The sequence below is a fragment of the Megascapheus bottae genome, chromosome 12 (assembly GCF_031878675.1).
Source record: "Megascapheus bottae isolate mThoBot1 chromosome 12, mThoBot2.hap1, whole genome shotgun sequence".
In the NCBI taxonomy this organism is placed as follows: domain Eukaryota; kingdom Metazoa; phylum Chordata; class Mammalia; order Rodentia; family Geomyidae; genus Megascapheus; species Megascapheus bottae.
In genome coordinates this window covers 46,919,752-46,940,980 of record NC_143520.1, presented here as the reverse complement: position 1 = coordinate 46,940,980, position 21,229 = coordinate 46,919,752, and the positions used below count along the sequence as shown (strand labels likewise).

The window sequence follows — 21,229 nt, the reverse complement described above, 5'->3', positions numbered from 1 at the left end:
TGAGTAAAGCTAGGAAGAAGGATGGAGGGTGTCTGGTTTGGACTATAAGGTCTTATACTCAGAAGCTAAGGAAGATATTTATCACACACAGAGACCTGGGTGAGGAAGGTTCAAGGAGAGCAAAGTGAGGTTGTTTAGTGCAGACTGTAAGTGGCAAAAGCAGGGAGCCCTGTTAAATGGCTGTTATAATAGTCCAGGTGAAAGTTCAGCTGAAACCAAACTTTGCTTTGTTTATATTGTCCCTTAAAATCCTGAGTGCTGACTCATCTATTCATTTTTCCCATAGGAGAGGCCTCCAGTGTAACTGCCATCTTTCAGCTTTAGACTTTACTTGCCTATGTGTTGTTAAGCAGACTACACCAGCCTTCTAAAAATGTGTATATGGTTGGCTTACTTCTCTTCTTCACTTTTGAAAAGACCAGTCTTTGCTGGCTCTAATCAACCTGAAGTTGAAAGCTCGGAAGAGTCAAAATACTGAAACCCCACAGGAGCCACAGGCATGTAGCAAGAGATAGAAGCTTGTTGTAGGTGCAAACCATGCTCAGTAGTTAAATAGTTTTTGTTGGTGGTGTTCTTGACTCCTACAGCAAGCATCATCCCCATTTCTTTATGTGAGTGATGAAGAAAATGATTCAGAGCCTAGAAAAAAATGCCTGAATTTAGACATTTCAGTCATAGTTGCTATCCCTGTGGTAAAGCAGCAGAGAGAAGCCCAGCAACAGTAGCTTAGACCTATTATTCTAGCTATTCGGAAGGTTGAAAGCTGAGGATCGTGGCTCCAAGCCAGCCAGGTCAGGAAAAACCTTGAGACTCTTATCTCCAATTAACTACCAGAAAAGCCTGAAGTAGAGCTGTGGTTCAAGTGGTAGAATGCTGGCCTTGAGGGGAAAGGAAGGAAGGAAGGAAGGAAGGAAGGAAGGAAGGAAGGAAGGAAGGAAGGAAGGAAGGAAGGAAAAACGGACAAACAGCTCAGGGACAGGACTCAGGCCCAGGTCCTGTGTTCTATCCCAGGACACTTGCGCTCGTTTCTCTCTCTCCCCCTCCCCCCCCCCCCCCCCCCTCTCTCTCTCTCTCTCTCTCTCTCTCTCTCTCTCTCTCTCTCTCTCTCTCACACACACACACACACACACCAGAGAGAAAGAGAAGACCTCACCAGGGGTTCTCACCTCTGGCTAAACTTGGAATCTTGATAAGCTTTAAGAAGTGCTGCTGCTTGGGGCCAGGAGCGTAGCCTAGTGGTAGAGTACTCACCTAGCACGCATGAAGCACTGGGCTCAATGCTTTGGTACCACATACTCAGAAAAAGCCAGAAGTGGCACTGTGGCTCAAGTGGTAGAGCACTAGCCTTGAGCAAACAGTGTCCAAGGACAGTGGTGTAGGCCCTGAGTTCAAGCCCCAGGACTGGCAAAAAAGGAGTGGTGTTGTTTATATGACTGTCCATGAATTCTAGTTTAACCAGTCTAAAGAGCAAGCTTAGTATCCAGTGGACTCTCCCACTAATTTAAAAATAAATCATTGCTACTATATCACCAGACCTCCTCTTTAAGAATCAGATTCAGTAGTATAGGTTGCACTGAATTATCCTCGTCTTACAAATTGAGGTGCACAATCTTGTTGGGGATATTGTAAGATGCTGAGAAAGTTAAGTTGAGTCTAGTTGGATCTTTCACAAGGTGACAGACTCCTGATGAGCCTGGAAGACACTCATGGAGGAATGTGGTATTAGACAAAGGGAAGGCAACTCAGCTTTTACGCTTGCATCAATTGGCAGTAACTGCCTAAGTTGGTGTTCTGAAAAGTTTCAGAGGCAGAATTTCTGCTCACTGAGTGAGTACTCCATAATCATTTAGTAATGTCTACCTTGTACATAGGTAAGCACTTAGGTAGAAGGCAAAACTGCAGACTTGTCATGCATTTGCTGTCTTTGTGAAAGTCTTTAACATCGCTTCTTCTACAATCCAGGCCCAATGGTCTGATGCTCAAAATATTTGTGTTCAACTGTGACGGGACGGCTTCTGCATCATTGGTGAAAGGAAATAGAACTGTTCATGTGTTTCTCCAGCTCCTTTTATCTCTGCTTGGTAAAGAGACTCTTGAAGGCATTGTTGTAGTTCTTATTAAATGCTGTGTAAATCAGGGGGTTGAAGAAAGAATTGGAATACCCAAGCCATAAAAATATGCTTTTCCAGATTGGGGGGACACTGCAGGCACAGAGAGGGCTGATGAGCTCTGTGAGGAAGAAGGGGATCCAGCACAACACAAACACACCAATCAAAATCCCCACCATCATGGCTGCTCGCTTCTCCTTCTGCTCTCTCCATGACTCTCCATTTGTCTGGAATGTCACGCTTGCTCGGCAACGTGCTGTGAACACCATCTCAGTCTTAGGTTCCTCCTTCACCTGAAAAAAGAAAATGGGGAAAACAAGGAACAAAAGACTAAAAGAAAAATCCATAATTCTTTTTATGTATGTGTGTGTGTCAATTGTAGTGCTTGAACTCAAGACCTGAGCGCAGCAACAATTCTTGGACAAGTGAAATCACAAGTCTAAATGCTGTTCCAAAGAAAGGAAAGACAGGTGAATATAGTCATCACAGCTTACCAGAATGGGAGCGATGGATAGGAAAACTTAAAGAGTAGTTGACAAACTGCTTGAGGCCAACAGTAGAGAAGTCAAGAGTTAAAACTCTTTGAGGACCCTGCCAGTAAGCAGGGTGGAGAGTGAGGCTCACACTCGTAAGTTTATTAACATCAGGAGTTCTATTTAGTTCTTGTAGTAAACACTGGGGAATTCACTTTGTGCTTTTTGCAAGTGGTGGGAATGGAAGATCCATTTTCAAATATTTCAGATCATTTTGATCTTTGGTAACAAGGCCCACCCACCTTCCTTGGAAGTTAATTTACCAAAGCCTAATCTACCCAAGGAAGCGGAAATACTCACCACCAACACCCTCTAGCATTCCTACCCCACTTGAGTGGACTCCTAAGCATTAGTGAAGTTCATAAGAATACAGATTCCAGGGCTGGGAGTTTGGCCTAATGGTAGAGTGCAAAGATTTATGCTTGATTTGATGAGAGGAGAGAAAAAAATTATTGGAATTATTAAATGCAGAAAGAGTATAAGACTAATGGAACAAAAAATAAAATATTTTTAAAATACATCTGTGTCATTAATTACCACCTAAATAGATTGTCACCGTGGTACAATAAATAAGATCAAACTATATGTTGTCTACAAAAAGCATACTTCAAATATAAAGACACATAGATTTAAAAGTAAAGGAATAGGGGCCGGGAATTTGGCCTAGTGGTTAAAGTGCTTGCCTAGCATGCATGAAAACCCGGGTTCGATTCCTCCGTACCACATGCATAGAAAAAAGCCGGAAGTGGTGCTGAGGCTCAAGTGGTAGAGCTCTAGCCTTGAGAAAGTCCAAGGACAGTGCTCAGGCCCTGAGCTCAAGCCCAGGACTGGCAAAAAAAAAAAAGTAAAGGAATAGAAAAGGATGTACATAATAGACTTCGGTCATAAAATGAGTAAGTGAGGATAGTGGTTTCAAAATTCAAAGGAAAGTTATTAGGAATGCAGAAGAACATTACTTAATAACTGCAGGGCCAATACTCCAAGAAGACAGCAATCCTTAACATCATCAAAGTACACAAGGCTTAAACTAAATAGATGAACCCAGCCTTGTATTTGGAGTCTTCAACATCTCTCTACTAGAAATGGACAGATGAAAAGAAATGTACTTGTACTCTTTACCTGAGTTATGTAACTGTAACCCCTCTGCACATCACCTTTATTATAATAATAATAATAATAATAATAATAATAATAAATAGAGGCAGCAGGCAGACAGGCGGGTGGGCAGACGTGTCATGGAGGGAAGGATGGAGCAAGCAGTGAGAGAGCCAGCAAGGACGGCTAGGTCCCGAGATCCTCAGGTCCCTCTAGCCACTCCCCAGAGTCCACAGCGCCTCTGGTCTCCAGTGGAATGGATACAGCTATGGACAGCCATGGCCTCCTTGCTGAAGGGGAAATCAAGCTCAAGGCCAACTCTTTTAGAGAATGAATCACAAGGAGGCAGAAGACTTGGTGTCAAATTTTTTCCCAAGGAACTTGTTAGAACTTGTTAATTTGGGGGTCTTTTTTTTGAGGGGGGGTGTTGTTGTTGATTTGTCTTCATGGGTCTTGAACTCTGGGTCTGGGCACTGTTCCTGAGACCTTCAGCTCAAGGCTACCGCCCTATCCCTTGAGCCACAGCCCCACTTCCACTTTTCTAGAGGTTAATTGGAGATAAGGGCTGGCTTTGAACCTCTATCCTCAGACCTCAGCCTCCTGAGTAGCTAGGATTACAGGCGTGAGCCACCACACCCGATAGAACTTGATAGTTTTTTAAAGAAACCAATTTTAAACATCCATGACTAACTCAGATCCACTCAGACATGAATCTCCCCAACCCTGACCCGGATTCTTCTCACCAATAGTCATGATGGCTTGCATGGTCCCAGTTATGAGAAACGAAGGATGGGTGAATGTAAAGAAGCCTTCCAAGAAACCAAGGTGTTTGTGATGCCCAGTGGGATGCTAAAAAGCAACTAACAGCTGGTGTACATTATTGAGAAAGAAAGACCTGAGATCCAGCTGCTGATCCAGAAATGTAACGCTCAAAATGTGGGTTCAGCTCTTCACTCCCAGGATAGAAGATGGGAACAACTTTGGAGTTTCTATTCAGTAAGAAACAGTTGCAGAGCTAAGAACTGTTGAGAGTGAGGCTGCATCTAATCTGGACCAGATTTCTAGATACTATAGTCCAAGAGCCAAATTGGTTCCTAAAATAGCTAAATGTCCCCAAGTGGAGGATTATCATCGCACAGTGACAGAGATTGATGAAGAGGAATACATCAGCCTTCAGCTCATCATACCAGAGCTGAGGAATCAGTATATAACTCTACATGACATGATCCTGGCAAATATTGAGATCAAATGGCCCCAGAGCAGTAATGCAGAGACACTGTACTGAAACAAAGCCAGGGCCAGGGCCAGGGGACTCTGAGTCTGGCTCCTGAATGACCCTGCCTTGCGTTTGTTATATGACTATTGTGAGGAGGAAACTGGCTGGAAATGGTAATCACACCTCTCTGTTTTTAGAGTCTAATGAAACTCACATCTAGTTCTATGACATATTACCTCTTTTTTCAGGCCTTAGGAACTCTCTGTTTCTTCCCTTATGCCCCATAGCCAGCCTGCCCTGATTTCTAGAGAATTCCAGGTTTGTGTAGGCAGGTTATTGGCACAACAGTATCTCACTTTGTTACCTGATATATTGGATATATTTGTATTTGGTTATTTGAAATTGGATAAGGAACGGGGGAAAACAAGATGAGGAGTGGGGGTGGGGGGGAGGGAAATGGGGACCAAGACATGTGAAAGGGTATCAATGTATGGGAATTAATGCACCATCTATCTGGCAAATATCATGTAACCCTTCTATTAATTACAATAAAAAATATATGAAAAAGAATAACTGCAATAAAGCTAATTGTCATAAAAAGTAAAAAAAAAAAAAAGAATAGTTGAGTTTTTTCTCTCCCCTTCTCTCCTCCTGTGTCTTAGGCTTTATGTTTTCTTCCTTTTGATTATTGGCCGTTTAGTAGTTAAGATTGATAATAGGGAAAGATTTTTTTTTAGCAGCTGGGGCGCTTGGGATAGGAGAGACATCTTGCTGTCTCTTGCTTCTCTGTGGGTCATTGGGTAGTCCTCCCTGCCCCATATTTCCTGATGATGACTTAGGGTTTCTCATCTATATTCCTCCTACTGTGAACATAATCTGATAAGGAACATGTAAGGCCTTCAGCTGTGTTCCCCTAGTTCATTCTGTGTACATTCTGAATATACATTTTCCTACTCCACTACCTAATAATGTACCCTCTTCCCTCACCAACACTCCCTTCTCTGTCACAAAGACAACTTTCAGGTGTCTTAGTTTTCATTCACCTGGGGAAAAGTCCTAGGCCTGTCCTTTCTCCTGGTAATATAGCCATTTGGTATCCAGGGTAAGTTGAAGGAGAACCAAGATCTGAGAAACAGAGGAATGGGGTAGACCTTTTCCTCTGATACTCAAGTTCTTTTTGGTGTTATGCAAAAAGCTGGTCCTCTGACTCCTGCTTTCTTTCTTTCACAGCAGGTGTACATAGGGATGAGGTGTTTGCAACTGAGGTCCAGATGCTGCCGCTCCTGTTGGGCTTTCCCTTTGGGAAATACTTCTCTCTTTTATAGTACTGTGCCTCCAAGGAAAGCAGTAATTAGTGTGTCTATATGTGTGCAAGCACATACACAGATGCACACATGCATGTGTATATGCATGTGTATATGTGTGTCAATATGATGAGCAGTCCTAACTTTAGAAGATTTACTTCTCAAAACTTCAAGAGATATCACTTATTGTTACAACTTTTGTGTTAACCCTTCAGCTTTTTTCTTCTCCCCTTGCGAGAGTTGATATCTATGGTCAACTGGCCAGTGAGTCATGTTTACTTCTGACTTTTACTCTTTCCCCATTTCTGTCTTCCAACCTCTGATCATATTTCCCCCAGGAGGAATCAGTTTTTTCCCTTCCCTTCCCATGAATATGCTCAGTAACAACCCAATAGCATTTTAGTTGGGCAGATCCTCCCAACTAAAGCCCTTCCCCTCCTCCTACAAAAAATAATAAATAGCTTCAACTAAAAAAAATAATTAAACTATATTTCCTGCAACAAAAACAAGGCATGAAAGAAGTTTTATAGCAAGTTCATATATCAGGAAAGAAACAAATCTAAAAACCGTTAAAAATTTTCCACCATCAGGAAAGTAAATGGAAAAGGAAACAAATTAAATACATAGTAAAAGACATAAAAGGGAAATTGGGGGCTGGAAATGTGGCTTAGTGCTACAGTACTTGCCTAGCATGCTTCATGCTCTGGGTTAGTTTCCTCAGCACCACATAAACAGAAAAAGCCAGAAGTCTCACTGTGATTCAAGTGGTGAAGTGCTAGTCTTGAGCATAAAGAAGCTCAAAGACAGTGCTCATCAGGCCCTAGACTGGCAAAAAAAAACCTTTTTAAGGGAAATTGTCTGGGCGTGGATGGTTCACACCTATAATTCCTAGCTTCTCAGGCTGAGACCTGAGGATCACAGTTCAATCTGAAATGTCCTCCTGAAATTCTTACCTCCAATTAACCATCAAAAAAAGGAGGGGGAGTGAGTAGTGCTGTGGCATTCAGCAAAATAGCTCAGGAACAGTGCCCAGCCCTGAGTTTAACAAAATAAAAGGGGGTAGGGTGGGAATTGATGTTTGAAAATAGAAAATCAACAAAGAAAAATCAATAAAGCCAAATCTTTTTCTTTGAAAAAAAATCTTTCTAAAAGGGCTGCTTGGAGGGCTGGGAATTTGGCTTAGTGGAATTTGCTTGCCAAGCATTCATGAAGCTCTAGGTTTGATTCCTAGTATCATATAAACAGAAAAAGCCAGAAGCAGCACTATGGCTCAAGTGGTAGGGCACAAGCCCTGAGCACAAAGAGGCTTAGGGATAGAGCCCAAGCCCTGAGTTTAAGACCTATAATAGGCAATAAAAAAGGGGATTTGTGGTAAGGGGGAAAGATAAAAATTAACATACAAAATGGAAAAGAATATCATATAGATCTCATGAACATTTAATAGACAATGAGTGGATAATGTGAACAATTATGTCCCCAAATATGCTGATGTAAATGAAATAATACCATGAAGGCCAGATACAAACTAAAAACCACACAATAGGGGACCATCTGAAAAAGGTGGTTAAGAATTAAGAATTAAGAACTAAGAATAACTTTTGGGGGCTGGGAGTTTGGCCTAGAGGCCTAGTGTTTGCCTAGCATGCACGAAGACACAGGTTCAATTCCTCAATACCACATACAAAGAAAAAACTGGAAATGGTGCTGTGGCTTAAGTGGTAGAATGCTAGCCTTGAGGAAAGCCCAAGGACAGTGCTCAGGCCCTGAATTCAGACCCCAGGACTAGCAAAAAAAAAAAGAAGCAGAAGAAGAAGAACTTTTCAAAACAGAAGTACTAGACCCAGATGGAAGGCGAATGTTCCCAATATTTAAGGAAGAAATGTTATCGTCTCCATAATCTCTTCCAGAAAATGGAGGAAAAGGTAGTACATTAAAATACATTCTATGAAGCTAGAATTGCCCTCTCTATTAAAAGCAAACCAAAAAAACAAATATAGACTCAGATTTAAAGATCTCCAGCAGATATGGCATATAGAATTCAACAACATACAAAAAAGTATTATATACCAACTCTATCCCAAGTATGGAAGACTCAGATATATTCCAGTAATGCAAGGCTGGTTCAACATTCCAGAGTCTGTTAATGGAATCCATCACAATAACCAGCTGAGGAAACTCCACATGACTAAAAGAATGAGTGGAGAAAGAACATTTCACAAAATCCAACACCATTTTTGATAAAAACAAAATCTCTCAATAAAATAAGAATAGATGGGAACTTCCTCAACTTTAGATAGAGTATATACATAAACTAATTCTATAAACAACACAGTATTTAATAAGAAAGGGGGAAAATTCATTAAGATCAGGAGCAATACAAAGATATCCTTGCTAGGGATTTTCAGCATTGTACCAAATCTTTACTATAATAAGACAAAGAGAAGGACATGAAAAAATTACATAGATTAGGAAGGAGGAAATACAACTTCACAGATGGCAAACTCTGAAAGAATCAAGAATAAGGAAACCCTGGGAACTAATAATAGATTATAACAGGGTTTCTGGGTCTAAAGTTAGTACAAAAATGTCAGTAACATTGCATGATTCCAATTATATAGTATTACAGAGACAAGAAAAAAAAGTATGATTGCCAGAGGATGAGACAATTGAGCAGAGCAGAGACAATTTTTAGGGCAGTTGAATTACACTGTATGATACCACAATGGTGGATTCATGGTATTATAAAATTGCCTAACTCACAAAATTCAATACAGACATTGAATCCTAATAGAAACTGTGGACTTTAAGTGTTACTGATTTTCAGTGTAGATTGATCAATTTTAACAAATGTATTATTGCAGTGTGAGATGTTGGTAAAGGGAGGTTGTATGGGTATGGTAATATGACTTTCTGACCATTTTTTTTGCTGTGGAATTCAAACTTCTTTAAAAACATTACTAGTTTAAATAAAAAACCAATAATGATTAAAGTAACATAAGGCTGGCCTAATCTTGTCCAGTATTTCTTGTTTCATTAAAAAAAACATTTCTGGGATTAAGAACATACTTCAGGGTTTGAATGCTTATTTAGTATGTACAAGGTCTCAGCATGCTTAACCAAGGAAAGGAAGGGAAGGAGAAAGGGAAGAGGAAGGGAAAGGGAAAAGAAAAGGGAAAGAGAAAAGGAAAGGGAAAGGGAGAGGGAGAGGGGGAGGGAAAGAGAAAGGAGAAGGGGAAGGGGAAAGAGAAAGGGAAGGGAGAAGGGAGAAGAGGAAGGGGAAAAGGAAAGACTTCAACTATATTAATCAAAAAATATTAAGTGAAAGAAACATGAGAAAATGCATATCATCCATGGTCATAAAGGAAATGCAGATAAAAACAACCCTAAGATACCATCTTTCCCCAATCAGAATGGCCAATATTCTAAACTCAGACAATGACAAATGCTGGAAAGGATGCGGAGAAAAAGGAACCCTACTGCACCACTGGTGGGAATGTAAACTAGTACAGCCACTCTGGAAGGCAGTTTGGAGGTTTCTCAAAAAAAAACTAAAACTAGACTTTCCCTACAATCCAGCCATACCACTCCTGGGCATCTACCTTGAGCATCATAACCCAGGATATGATAAGGACACCTGCTCAGCCATGTTCATCTCTGCACTATTCACAGTAGCTAAGCCATGGAAACAACAAGATGCCCGAAAATGTGGTACATATACACAATGGAATTCTACATAGCCAACAAACAAGATAAAATAATGGCATTTTCTGGGAAGTGGTTGAAGCTAGAGAAAATCATGCTGAGTGAGATAAGTCAAGACCAAAGAAACAAAAGGCACATGGCCTCCATGATATGTGGATATTAGATCCAAACAGTACAAGGGCAATGACTCAATATTTCGGTACTCAAGGTCATTGATACAATCTTGGAGATATAAATATAACTACATAGACATAAAAATCTATGATGGGACATATGCTCTATGGACATAATGTTATATAGATCAATGTGTTTCTACGACATACAAAGTCTCAGCTTAATTTTAATTATGTTCTTAAATTTATGTGCCAGTGATTGCATGTAGAGATTCTCTTCTTGAATATTTGTTTGTTAAACATGACACTTGAAATATGATGTAAAAACTCAGTATTAATAAAATCTCTTTTTTTGCCAGTCCTGGGCTTGAGCTCAGAGCCTGAGCACTGTCCTTGAACTTTCTCAAGGCTAGAGCTCTACCACTTGAGCCTCAGCACCACTTCTGGCTTTTTGCTATGTATGTGGTACCAATAGGCCAAATTCCCAGCCCTTAATAAAATCTTTTTTTTCAATTTCCCTTTTGAGCTTTTTTATTTTTAATTTTTTTATTAAAGAATTTATTAACACTGCTTTTTACATAATATTTCAAATAATAAGTTTAACAAACAAATGTTCAAGAAGGGAATCTCTATATACAATCACTGGGGCTTAGTTTTTAGAATTTAATCAAAATTAGGCTAAGGGTTTGTATGTCATAGAAACATTAATTTATGAAATAAAACATGTCTATACAGTGATAGGTTTTTATGTTTATATAGTTATGTTTATATTTCCATTACCATGTCCATATTGAGTTTTTTTTTTAATTAAAGTATTTATTAACAGATGTCTTTATCATATCTTGGGTTATGATGTTCAGGATAGATGCCCAGAAGTGGTATGGCAGGATTGCAGGGAAGGTCAATTTTCAGTTCTTTAAGAAACCTCCACACTGCTTTCCAGAGTGGCTGAACTAGTTTACAATCCCACCAGCAGTGCAGTAGGGTTCCTGTTTCTCCACAACCCCGCCAGCATCTGTCATTGTTTGAGTTCAAAATCTTGGCCATTCTTGTTGGGGTAAGGTGATTTCTTAGGGTTGTTTTTATTTGCATTTCCTTTATGACCATGGATGATGAACATTTTCTCATATGCTTTTTCTGCCATTTTAATCTCTTCTTTTGATAAGTCTCTCTTTAGTTCCTTTGTCCATTTAGTGATTGGTTTGTTGGGTTTGGGGGGGATTAGTTTCTTGAGTTCCCTGTAGATACTGGATATTAAGCATTTGTCAGATGTATTATTGGTAAGTATCTTTTCCCAGTTGGTTGTCTGTCTCTTTATTTTTGTGGCTATGCTTTTATCTGTGCAGAAACTTTTTATTTTTAGGGAGTCCCATTTATTGAGTCTCTCTCCAATCTGTTGAGACCCTGGGATACTGTTCAAGAATCTTTTGCCTATGCCTATGAGTTCCAATGTCTCTTAATAAAATCTTTTAATAAAAAAATAGTGAGCCAGGTTTCATTAGGGCCTGTGGCTTATTGGTTTTTACAGTAATTAACTGATACGATTTTTAGGTGCTGTTTTTCTGTCAGTAACATGTTTGTGTTGATTTTCAATGTATAGAACATCTTTGAGAATTTTCTGTAATGCTGTAATCCTAGCTAGGAAATCCCAGCTAGAAGGCCAGGATCTGAGGATTATGGTCTAGGCAAGAAATCCAGAAAACCTATCTCCAGTTAAAGCCAGAAGTGGAGCTGTGGCTCAAGTGGTAGACTATGAGCCTTGAGCAAACAAGTTCAGGAGACAGTAGCTGAGTCCAAGCCCCAGGACCAGAAGGCTCCCTATAGTCCCATCTCTATGGGAGATAGAAGTAGAAGAATAACATTAAATATCAGCCATGGGCAAAAGTGTGAGACCATATCTAAAAAGGCTAAAGAGCTGGAGGCATGGCTCTAGCAGTAGAACACCTCTTTAGCAAGTTCAAGCCTCAGAATCAAGTATGTATGTACCACCATAGCACCATATATACATATGGACAGATACATCCATAAATGTCCACATGTGTGTGTGTGTAGAATGTATGTTAAGGACAAATATGTATATATATATGCATATGTATTTCACAGATTAAGGTAAGGTATAAAAATTATTCAGGGAAGAGAATAAAGATCCCTACAATGCTAAATAATAAGAGCAGGAGCCTCAGTATCAGACTGAGGCTTCAGAACTAGCAAACCTCTCTGCCTCTCTAAACCTGCCTCTCCATGAAAGCATTGAAAGCCCCTTCTCCAACCAGCACAGGTGACAGGGAAAGAAATTGTGGATGTATATTTGGTGTTGAGAACACTGCCATGTTAATTCACCTGTTCTATTTTCAGAAAGGATTGGCATAGAAATCACCAAGTGTACAGACCCAGATCTAGCACTCACAAAATTTGTAGCTAGGACAGACTATAGATATTACTATTGAGACAAACAGGGTAATTATTTTTATCGTCCAGAATGGTGGTCTCAGTACATTTCCATTGATTATAAATTACCATATCTCAGATATTCTGTTATAGGAACACAACAAGGGCTGTAACTCATAATAATTTAACTAAAATTGTAAGAGGGGAGGGAAGGTTTGTTTATTGTCCAATTCTAGACAAGGCTGGGTGCCCTGGTCTGAGGTTTTCTGGGCTATGATGCAGATTTGGATCCCTGCCAAACAGCATTGGTGGGAAGGGGGCTAGTGCAAATACACTGCTGCTAACTGCCTCCTTTGACCTCCAGGGTTTTCTGCCCACAAAGTGATCTGAGATGGCCTGACCAGCAAATAGGGTAAAGTCAGAAGTCCTCCACAGTTCTGAACATTTGTCTAGGACCCTAGTTATGACAGCAACCGTGTAGAAATAAATGAGGAAACAAGGCTCAGAGCATTAGCCATTAGTAATGAATCCACTTTGAGTCCCATTTCTGCACCTATAACAAAGACAAACCTTTTCTATGGCACAGGTTCATTCTGAGGATTACAGTGAGACTACAGTGTGATGTAGTTAGTACCCCCCTTCTTCCCTTCTCTAAAACACATTCCTCCCCTTTGGTCACATATTCAGTATGACCAGAATTCATAAGGCTGATATCTGGGGACCACACTCATCCCAGTGTTATCAACACCATGACATCTATGGTAAGAAAGAGGACTGAGAGCTCCCCCCTGGTGGAGTTAACGTGAAGTTAGATTCTAACTGCTATGCCCCATTTCTAAACAGAGTGCTCAAGTTAGAGCTTAGAATAGCTGGGCTTCATTTTCTCTGTGACATCCAAGTTCCCCAAGTGTGATTTCTCCAACTTGCTTACAAGAGATAAGTAACCAAAATACCACCTCCAAGTAAACCAACTGTCTAGCTTGTCTGACAACCTATAACAGGAAAGTTTCTCAGCTTCTTCTCTTGTGCAAAAGAAACCAAGCAAATAAAAAAATATTCCTTATAAACACACTGTTGGGCTTGATGCAAATCACCCGCTTCTTCAGTCAAGAAAGACATACAACAGAATGCACTTTTGCTTAAGGGGCAGCTATCATTTTAATGTCTGGAAGACATGGTTTTGGTTGTTGGGGGTTCAATTGCTCAGGCATGGCAAGTATCCACTGGGATAGGAAAATGAGAAAGGAAAATGCAATCAATGCCTTCTTGAAGTTAGGCTTCATTTGTGTTTCAGGTTTACTATCATCTGATCCCCAGTGAATCTCCTGTTTACATGCCCTGCCTGTGGAAGCTTCTCAATTGATATCACATCTCTTCCCTTCAGTTCTCTGACCTCCAAATCAGCGATGCTCACTCAGTACAGGGAGAAGGTGCCAGGAGGGTGGAAAGGTTTCATGATTTATACATTCATCATCCTGTCTTGCTGTTCTGATATGTCCCTTATTCAACCATGTGCAAGAATGAGGACCACTCCATTCTCGGAGTCCTGGCTCCAGCCTGGAGGTAAACCACACAGGAAGGCCAGGTCAAGTGAGCAGCACTCTCCAGGGAAGGATTTGGGAAAGGTAAGCAAATTGAGTTATGTGGCTTACTTGACAGAAAGGTCAAAGATTTCATTTGCAGCTGGGCACCATTAGCTCATGCCAGTGATCCTAGCAACTCAGATCTGAGAATTTGAGGTCAAAGCCAGCCTAGGCAAGAAAGCCCATGAGTTTCTTATCTCCAATTAGTCATCAAGTAAGTTGGAAGTAGAGCCGTTGAACAAATGCAGCAATGATGCTTGGCACCAGTGGCTAATGTCTGTAATCCTAGCTACTCATGAGGAGAAAATCTGAGGATAATGGGTTTGAAGCCAGACCAGGCAGAAAAATCAGTGAGATTCTTTTATTTCCAACAAAGCACTCAGAAAAAGCCTGAAGTGGTGCTGTGGCTCAAGTGGTAGAGTGTTAGCCTTGAGCAAAAAGCTCAGGAACAGTGAATTCAAGTCTCAGAACTGGAAAAAATGCAGCAGTGGTACTCAGTAGACTATGTTGAAAATGAACTATACAACATCAACTTGTGGATGGGATGAAGGAACAAACTGGCTGGTAGCAAAGGAAAGGATGACCTTTTCCACAAACAAAGGTACTCTTTGCCTTACGTAACTCTAACCCATTCGTACGTCACTTTTATAATAACAATTGAATTTTTTAAGCCTGAAGTAGAGCTATAATTCAAGTGGTAGAATGTTAGCCTTGGGCAAAAAGCTCAGGGATGGAGCCAAGTCAAAAAGAAAAAATGATGTAATTTGCAAGAAATTATGTGATCTACCAAAAAAAAATCAAGTTTAGAGTTTATGTTTGCACTTTTGCAGTGAAAGGCTCAACCTTCTCTGGGAAGCATATAGATTTAAGGAGAAGCTTACTGCAAATCAAATGTGTAAACACAGTCCAGCATCACAGCTGTCTACATTTTTTCCCTTTCCCCCTCCTTTACCCTCCAGCAGCAACCTAATGAGAGAAAAACAAATGGAAGAAAAAGCAAGCACAAGCATTGTGAAGCAGTGGAGCAAGGAAGAACATTACTGGGAAGGGATGGCTGGGCTGCTGGAACTGCATCAGGACAGAAGCTGAATGTCCCCACCAGCCCTCCTCCAATCTCAGGCAGCAGCAGAGTGGGGAGTGAGACTCAAGTTTCTGTGGAGCACAGTGTGGAAGTGAACACAGGGCCCATCTTGGCACCCAGTGTCAGGCCCTCTGTGGTGAGGCACAGCTCCTGGTAGAAACAAAAGGTGACGTGAGAAAGCTGGAGTTCATATATGGACCTTCCAGACAAACTGTAGAGTGGTGGGACAGCCTTGAGTTTTGACTTCTTTCTATTCCAGCCTCAGCATGGATCTGAGTGAGGCACATCTCCCCTCTTCTTGGGACTGTATAGGTAGGTCCTTGCAACTGTGGGACACTGGACAATCTAGTTTAGCCCCAGTATAGATGGCTTAAGAGACTTTCACCAGTATTACCACAATGTTGAGTAGAGGACACACAAATGTAAAAAGACATCTTGTGTTCATGAATCGGTGTTGAAAGGTCCATAGTGATTTATGGAATTATTGAAATCCCTTTCAAAATATCAATGGGATTCTTCACAAAACTAGGGGAACAGAAACAATTCTAAAATTCATATGCAACCAGAACTCCCAAATAGCCAAAGCAGTCTTGAGCAAAACAACAGCAGGTAGCAGTATTGTTACCTGATTTCCAATATACACATCAATGGAACAAAACAGAGGCATAGAAGTAACCCTAGACATCTATAGCCAATTGATTTTTAACAAAGGTGTACACATTAGAGAAAAGATAGTTTTTTAAAAATATATTTAAATTGGAGATCATTATGTTATGTGAGGTAAATCAAGCTCAAAAAGCCGAACACTGTATGTTCTTGATCATTTGTGGAATACAGAGTTAAAATGAGAATGATGGTTAATAACAATACAGGGTGTAAATGTAAAATGAAGAAGTCTTGGGGAGATAGGAAAGGAAAAGATGTTGTGGGCTAAAGAGAATCAAGTTACATACACACACACACATACATACTAGCATATTTGAAGACATCATATTTAGCCCCTCAAACCCTATTTGAAAAAGGGGTCAGAAAGAGAAGAATTGAGAATATAAAAATGGAGTGGGTGGATTTGTTCAAAGTATATTGTACACATGTACAGAATCATCACAATGCAATCCTTATATTTCTAATGTATGTTAATTCAAAAATTAAATTGAATAGAAAAATTAAACATTAATTAATTAAAAATGAAAAGAAGGGCCAGGTGCCAGGCTCATACCTGCAATACTAGTGACAGCAACCTAGTCAAGAAAGTCTGCAAGACTTTTATTTCCAGCTAAGCACCAAGAAAGCCAGAAATGGAGCTGTGGCTCAAGTGGTAGAATACCAACCTGAATGAAAGAGCTCAGGCTCTGAGTTCAAGCCCTAGTACACAGAAAAAAAAAGAGGAAGGAAGGGAGAGAGGGAGGGAAGGAAAAAGAAGGAAGGAGTAAGGTCACCAGACCAGGGATTCAATTGATTCACTGAGAGATGTGACAGTATGTCTGGACTCTGCTTACATTAAGCTCTCCTGGAAAGGTTTAATGTGTGTGAGTAGTTTGGAGATCCTGTTCCCTGGAATCCAGCTTGACAGGGCTATACTGCTTCATTGCTCTGCACGTGAGATGTCCTTCCTGGTACAGAGGAACGGGACTCAGAAGTCAAATGCCTGATGACAGCATGAACTAAGAAAAATACTTCAGGTCTGGTACAGATCAGTTTCTCCACCTGATAGCTATATGTTATATCCACCCCAGGAGAAGATGGTTACAAGCTAGTGTATATCCACACATCTCTCTTTCCCCATCAGTTTTGGAGGTCACATATACTAGATACCATAGTTTAAAAAACAACAATAATCAAATCCATGTCTTGCCATCTGCAAGAGAGTTGTGCAGGAGGGCTACCAGACCCACACTGAACTTAGTATGAGAGTGAAATTAGTTTCTTTGAGATGGGAGTGGGGGCATAGCCCGTTATTGTGGCATATAATAACTTATAAAACATCAAACACAGTCCCTGGAAGACAAAATTGACTCTCTGTACCTTTTTATATTTCATACTTTCAAAATTTTCATTTTCCAAAGGTCAAATTAACAGTTCAAGAACTATGACAGACTCCCTTTTGAAACTATTTTCAAATTAGGACCTAGCCATAGAATTCTGCAGAAGAAAAAAAAAAAGGATGGTGGAGATGCACGATTTCATAAAGAGGCCTCTTCCATTTTCACAAAGTAATACGACACTTCACAGCACCTAAATCCAATTTAACATTATTTCCTTTGGTGTGGTGAGGGAAAGTACAGGAATAAATTTCTTGGCACATTATTTTAAATATCTGTTGTTGTTGGGGGTTTTTTGGTGTCATATAACCGGCAGATTTGCAAATGCTGACTATAAACTTTTCACAGGATATTGAATGAGGCCTTGATGACAACCAAAAAAATGAGATGCCGTATTTTGTTAAGTCTCTGCTTCCCGTGACTCAAGGCTCTTAGCCATGACAGAAAAATTCTATGTATTACGTAAGTTGAGGCCCTTAGGCACTGGTGGCTCATATCTGTAATCCTAGTTATTCAGGAAGCTGAGCTATGGAGGGTAGAGGTTCAAAGACAGCCCCGGCAGAAAAGTCTTCCACAATCCAGCTCTAATTAACTAGAAAAAATGCCAAGCTGGATGTGTGGTTGAAGTGGTAGAGTATCAACAATGAGTAAGTAAGCTAAGAGAGTTAAGGCCCAGAGTGAGAAGAGCGGGCCCCAGGTAACATGCCAGGAGTATTTAAACACCATCTTTTATTCTTGCCCAAAAGTCCTTCCTTCTTATCATAAGCCATCTCTCCACCCATTTACCACTTCTTTATATCACCCACCTTGTTCAGATTCCTGGATGAAATATGCCCAAAATAACCAGAAAGATCAGTTTGGCAAACCTTTCCAGTGTCTACTTCCCTCTGATTTCTATAAGTGCCTGCTAGTTTGATGTCATTATTAAAAGTCAGCCTTACTTTGGCAATCAGACAGAAAGGCTATAATCACCCCAGGCATTTCTGAGGGACCTTTAAAAGAGCATCATTAATTTTGAATAGAGCTCTCCTTCCCATCTCTAATTATAGTCTTGACATTCCTACTTTATGCTAAAAATTCCTCTACTATTTAATTTTTTTTTAAAAAAAGAGCCTCCTTTTTAAAGTGCATGTGCTTTCTGGTAGCCTAAGTACCTGGGTTAATTTTCTGCAATCAAAAGTAACAGTAGCTAAACCTTTCTCTTCTGCACCCCTTGCCCAGTCCATGTATTGCATAAACTGGAGAGTGTGAAATAAACCCTTCAATGCTCGAGACCGTGAAGTTACTGCCTGGAATACCTGACTCACAAAAAGAACAGTTTGGATCTCTAGAGTAAGTGGTAGCTGGGCATATCTTAGAAACTGGCCAAAGGTAGAAAGCTCCACACAGTATCAGAGGCCTTACAGAATGCAACTCCTCAATTCATTACATGTCCAGTGGAATCTTCTATCCCTCATATGCTGCCAATGAATACCCAGTGAATTTTTCTCTAGCCACTTTCTTTGAACAGCATGAATCAGATAATGTTAGGTGCCTTCCATTCCTCAGCTCGTGGAATCTTCGCCATGGGTGCCAAGCTGGGATTGAAATCCATTTTGTTGCTTCTCTCCAAAATCACTAGAAGACATCCTCACCACTGAGATAACCAAAGGAAAGTGATAACCAAAGGATTGTGGGGGGGGGGGGAGGGTGTCCTAGGGTTTGAACTTAGGGCCAGCCTGGGCACTGTCCTGAGCTTTGTATTGGAGGCTAGCACTCTACCACTTGAACCATTCTGGCTTCATTTTGGCTTTTTTTTTTTTTCGGTAGCTAACTGAAGATAAGGGTCTCCTGGGCTTTCTTGCTGGCTGGCTTGGAACCATGGTCCTCAGATCCCAGCCTGTTGAGTGGCTAAGATTACAAGAGTAAGCCACAGGCACCTAGTGACACTTGGATTTTAAAATTTTTCATTGTTTTCCTTTTCTCAGGGAAGTGGCAGGTGGAGTTGATTGCGAGGTATCACTAGACTGCAGAGGATAGGATAGGATCCAGTTTGTCCAGGAATAACCTAAAAAAAGCCAGAGGAATTTCCTCATCTACACCAAGTCTAACTCCAGTCAATCACAGTCCTGTAAGATCCAGTCTAGACAGAACCAAGAAGTTGGTGGTCCCAGGCCCTGATTTGAACACAGCTTCCGACAGGCAGGGAAGGCACAGAGTCTGCTGCGGATTGGATGTGACTCCATCACTGTGGAGAGAGACGGAGCTGCACCTGCAAACAATCCCCGACTGGGGTTCAGCCCTCGGGTGTGGGTGATGACACCAATTCCACCGAGCAGGTGGCAAGGCCTTCGCTGGCACAGCAGGCGCGCAATGGACAGGCCACCCCACTTGCTCTTCGGAAAAGCAGGTGGCAGATTTTTCCGGGGGCTGCGTTGGCAAGCGACCCTTGCGAGCTGCCGCCCACGGTCCCCCTCCCCAAACTTTCTCCTCCCGCCCCCAAACTTCCTCCTTCCCCTGCGTCCCCGATCGCGCTTCCGTCCCTCTCCCCCCACCCCGGCCCCCCAGTAACATATCTGAACCCCTGCTCACCTGCACCGCGGCAGGCAGCGGAAGCACAGAGCGGCGGCGGCGCCCGAAGCGCAATTTGGCCGCCTTGTAGATCTTCCAGTAGACAAACAACACGACGCCGAGCGGCAGGTAGAAGGCGCCGCAGGTGGAGAAGACGGCGTAGGAGGGCTCCTGGCTCACCTGGCACCGCTGGAGCCCCGCGTCGTACGCCTCGCCCCAGCCGAAGAGCAGCGGGGCCAGGGCGATGAGCGCCGCCAGCGCCCAGGTGAGCGCGATCATGAGCGCCGAGGCGCGGCGCCGCGCGCGCAGCGTGTACTGCAGGTGGCGCGTGATGGTCCAGTAGCGGTCCAGGGCGATGGCCGCCACGTTCCAGATGCTGGCGGTGCAGCACAGCACGTCGAGGGAGATCCACACGTGGCACAGGCTCCGGCCCAGATGCCAACGCCTCCCAGCCGACAGCTCGCTCACCAGACTCAGAGGCATCACCACGGCTGCCACAAGCACGTCCGAGATGGCCGTCGAGGCCACCAGGTTGTGCGGCACGCGGTGGAAGGTGCGGACCCGCAGGATGGTGACCAGCACCAGCAGATTCCACAGGAACGTGGCGGCGATCAGCAGCGCCAGCAGCGTCACCACCAGCACGGTGAAGACGGAGAACGGGGGCGCCCGGCCCGGCAGGACGGCGTCGCCCGGGGTCGACCCCACCACCCCGCCGCTGCTACTACCGTTGTACGTCTCGGTTCCCAGCGCAATAGCGGTGGCAGCGGAGAGGTTAGCGGCTTCCATGGCGCGCGCGGGCTCCGATCGCGGACGCCGCGGGTGGACACCGTGTGCTCCGGGGAGCTCTGAACGGGGTTTGCGTTAGGTCGCTCTGCCCTGCTTCCTCGGTGGGGCTGCAGTCTCCTTTGGGCGCATCCCGCGGGAAACCTGCTTTCCAATGGAGGAGAGGTGGGGAGACCCCTCCGGTGCGCGCCCCGGGTCCCCGCACAGGGGCGGGGCTTGCAGAGTCGCCCCACCCCCGCCGCGGGTCTGGGAGGGGGCCGGGGAGGGGGGCTCCGAGAACGCACCGCCGGCAGCCGGGCCCGCGGCGCCTTCCCCGCGGGTCTGGCCGCCTCCGCGGGCGGACGGGCGTAGGGAATCCAATCGCACGCTCTGGAAATCCTGGGGGAGTTTCGTAACCGACACCTCCGCGGGTCGCCATGGCCGGCTGGCCAGTCCCCCGCATTAACTGAGGATGTCCGGCCCCACCGCGTCCCGGACAGAGAGTGTGCCTGTGGTTTCCGGGCATCTCGGGTGTCCCTGAACCCCAAAGTTGCAGACCCAGGTGTTGGAGTCTGTAAATGGCAAACTCTTCCACCGGGCTCCATCCCCGGCCCTGTTCTCTGCACTTCTGTCCCAAGCGCTCTTCCTGGCGCGCCAAGTTCACTCCCGGATTCTCTGGGCAAAAGAGATCCAAGGTCTGCGCCCGCTCCAGTCTCACCCCCAACACGTTCATCCCCCCAACACCGGAGGAC

General features: G+C 43.0%; 1 protein-coding gene and 1 pseudogene across 2 annotated transcripts; one reads left to right on the top strand and one right to left on the bottom strand.

Annotated features, from left to right (window-relative positions):
* Positions 1–1,301: 1,301 nt before the first annotated feature.
* Positions 1,302–20,501, bottom strand: LOC150056487 (5-hydroxytryptamine receptor 5B). Of its 2 annotated transcripts, XM_090342459.1 has the most exons (3): positions 19,737–20,501; positions 13,793–13,801; positions 1,302–2,401 (listed from the first exon to the last, which is right to left on the bottom strand). In XM_090342459.1, the coding sequence occupies exons 1-3, from the start codon at positions 20,499–20,501 to the stop codon at positions 2,069–2,071; spliced, it is 1,107 nt and encodes a 368-aa protein (XP_090198585.1). In that variant the 3' UTR covers positions 1,302–2,068. The 2 variants fall into 2 exon arrangements, with proteins under 2 accessions (XP_090198585.1, XP_090198586.1); XM_090342460.1 differs by lacking the exon at positions 13,793–13,801.
* On the top strand, positions 4,444–5,021 carry LOC150056488 (proteasome activator complex subunit 3 pseudogene; annotated as a pseudogene).
* Positions 20,502–21,229: the final 728 nt, after the last annotated feature.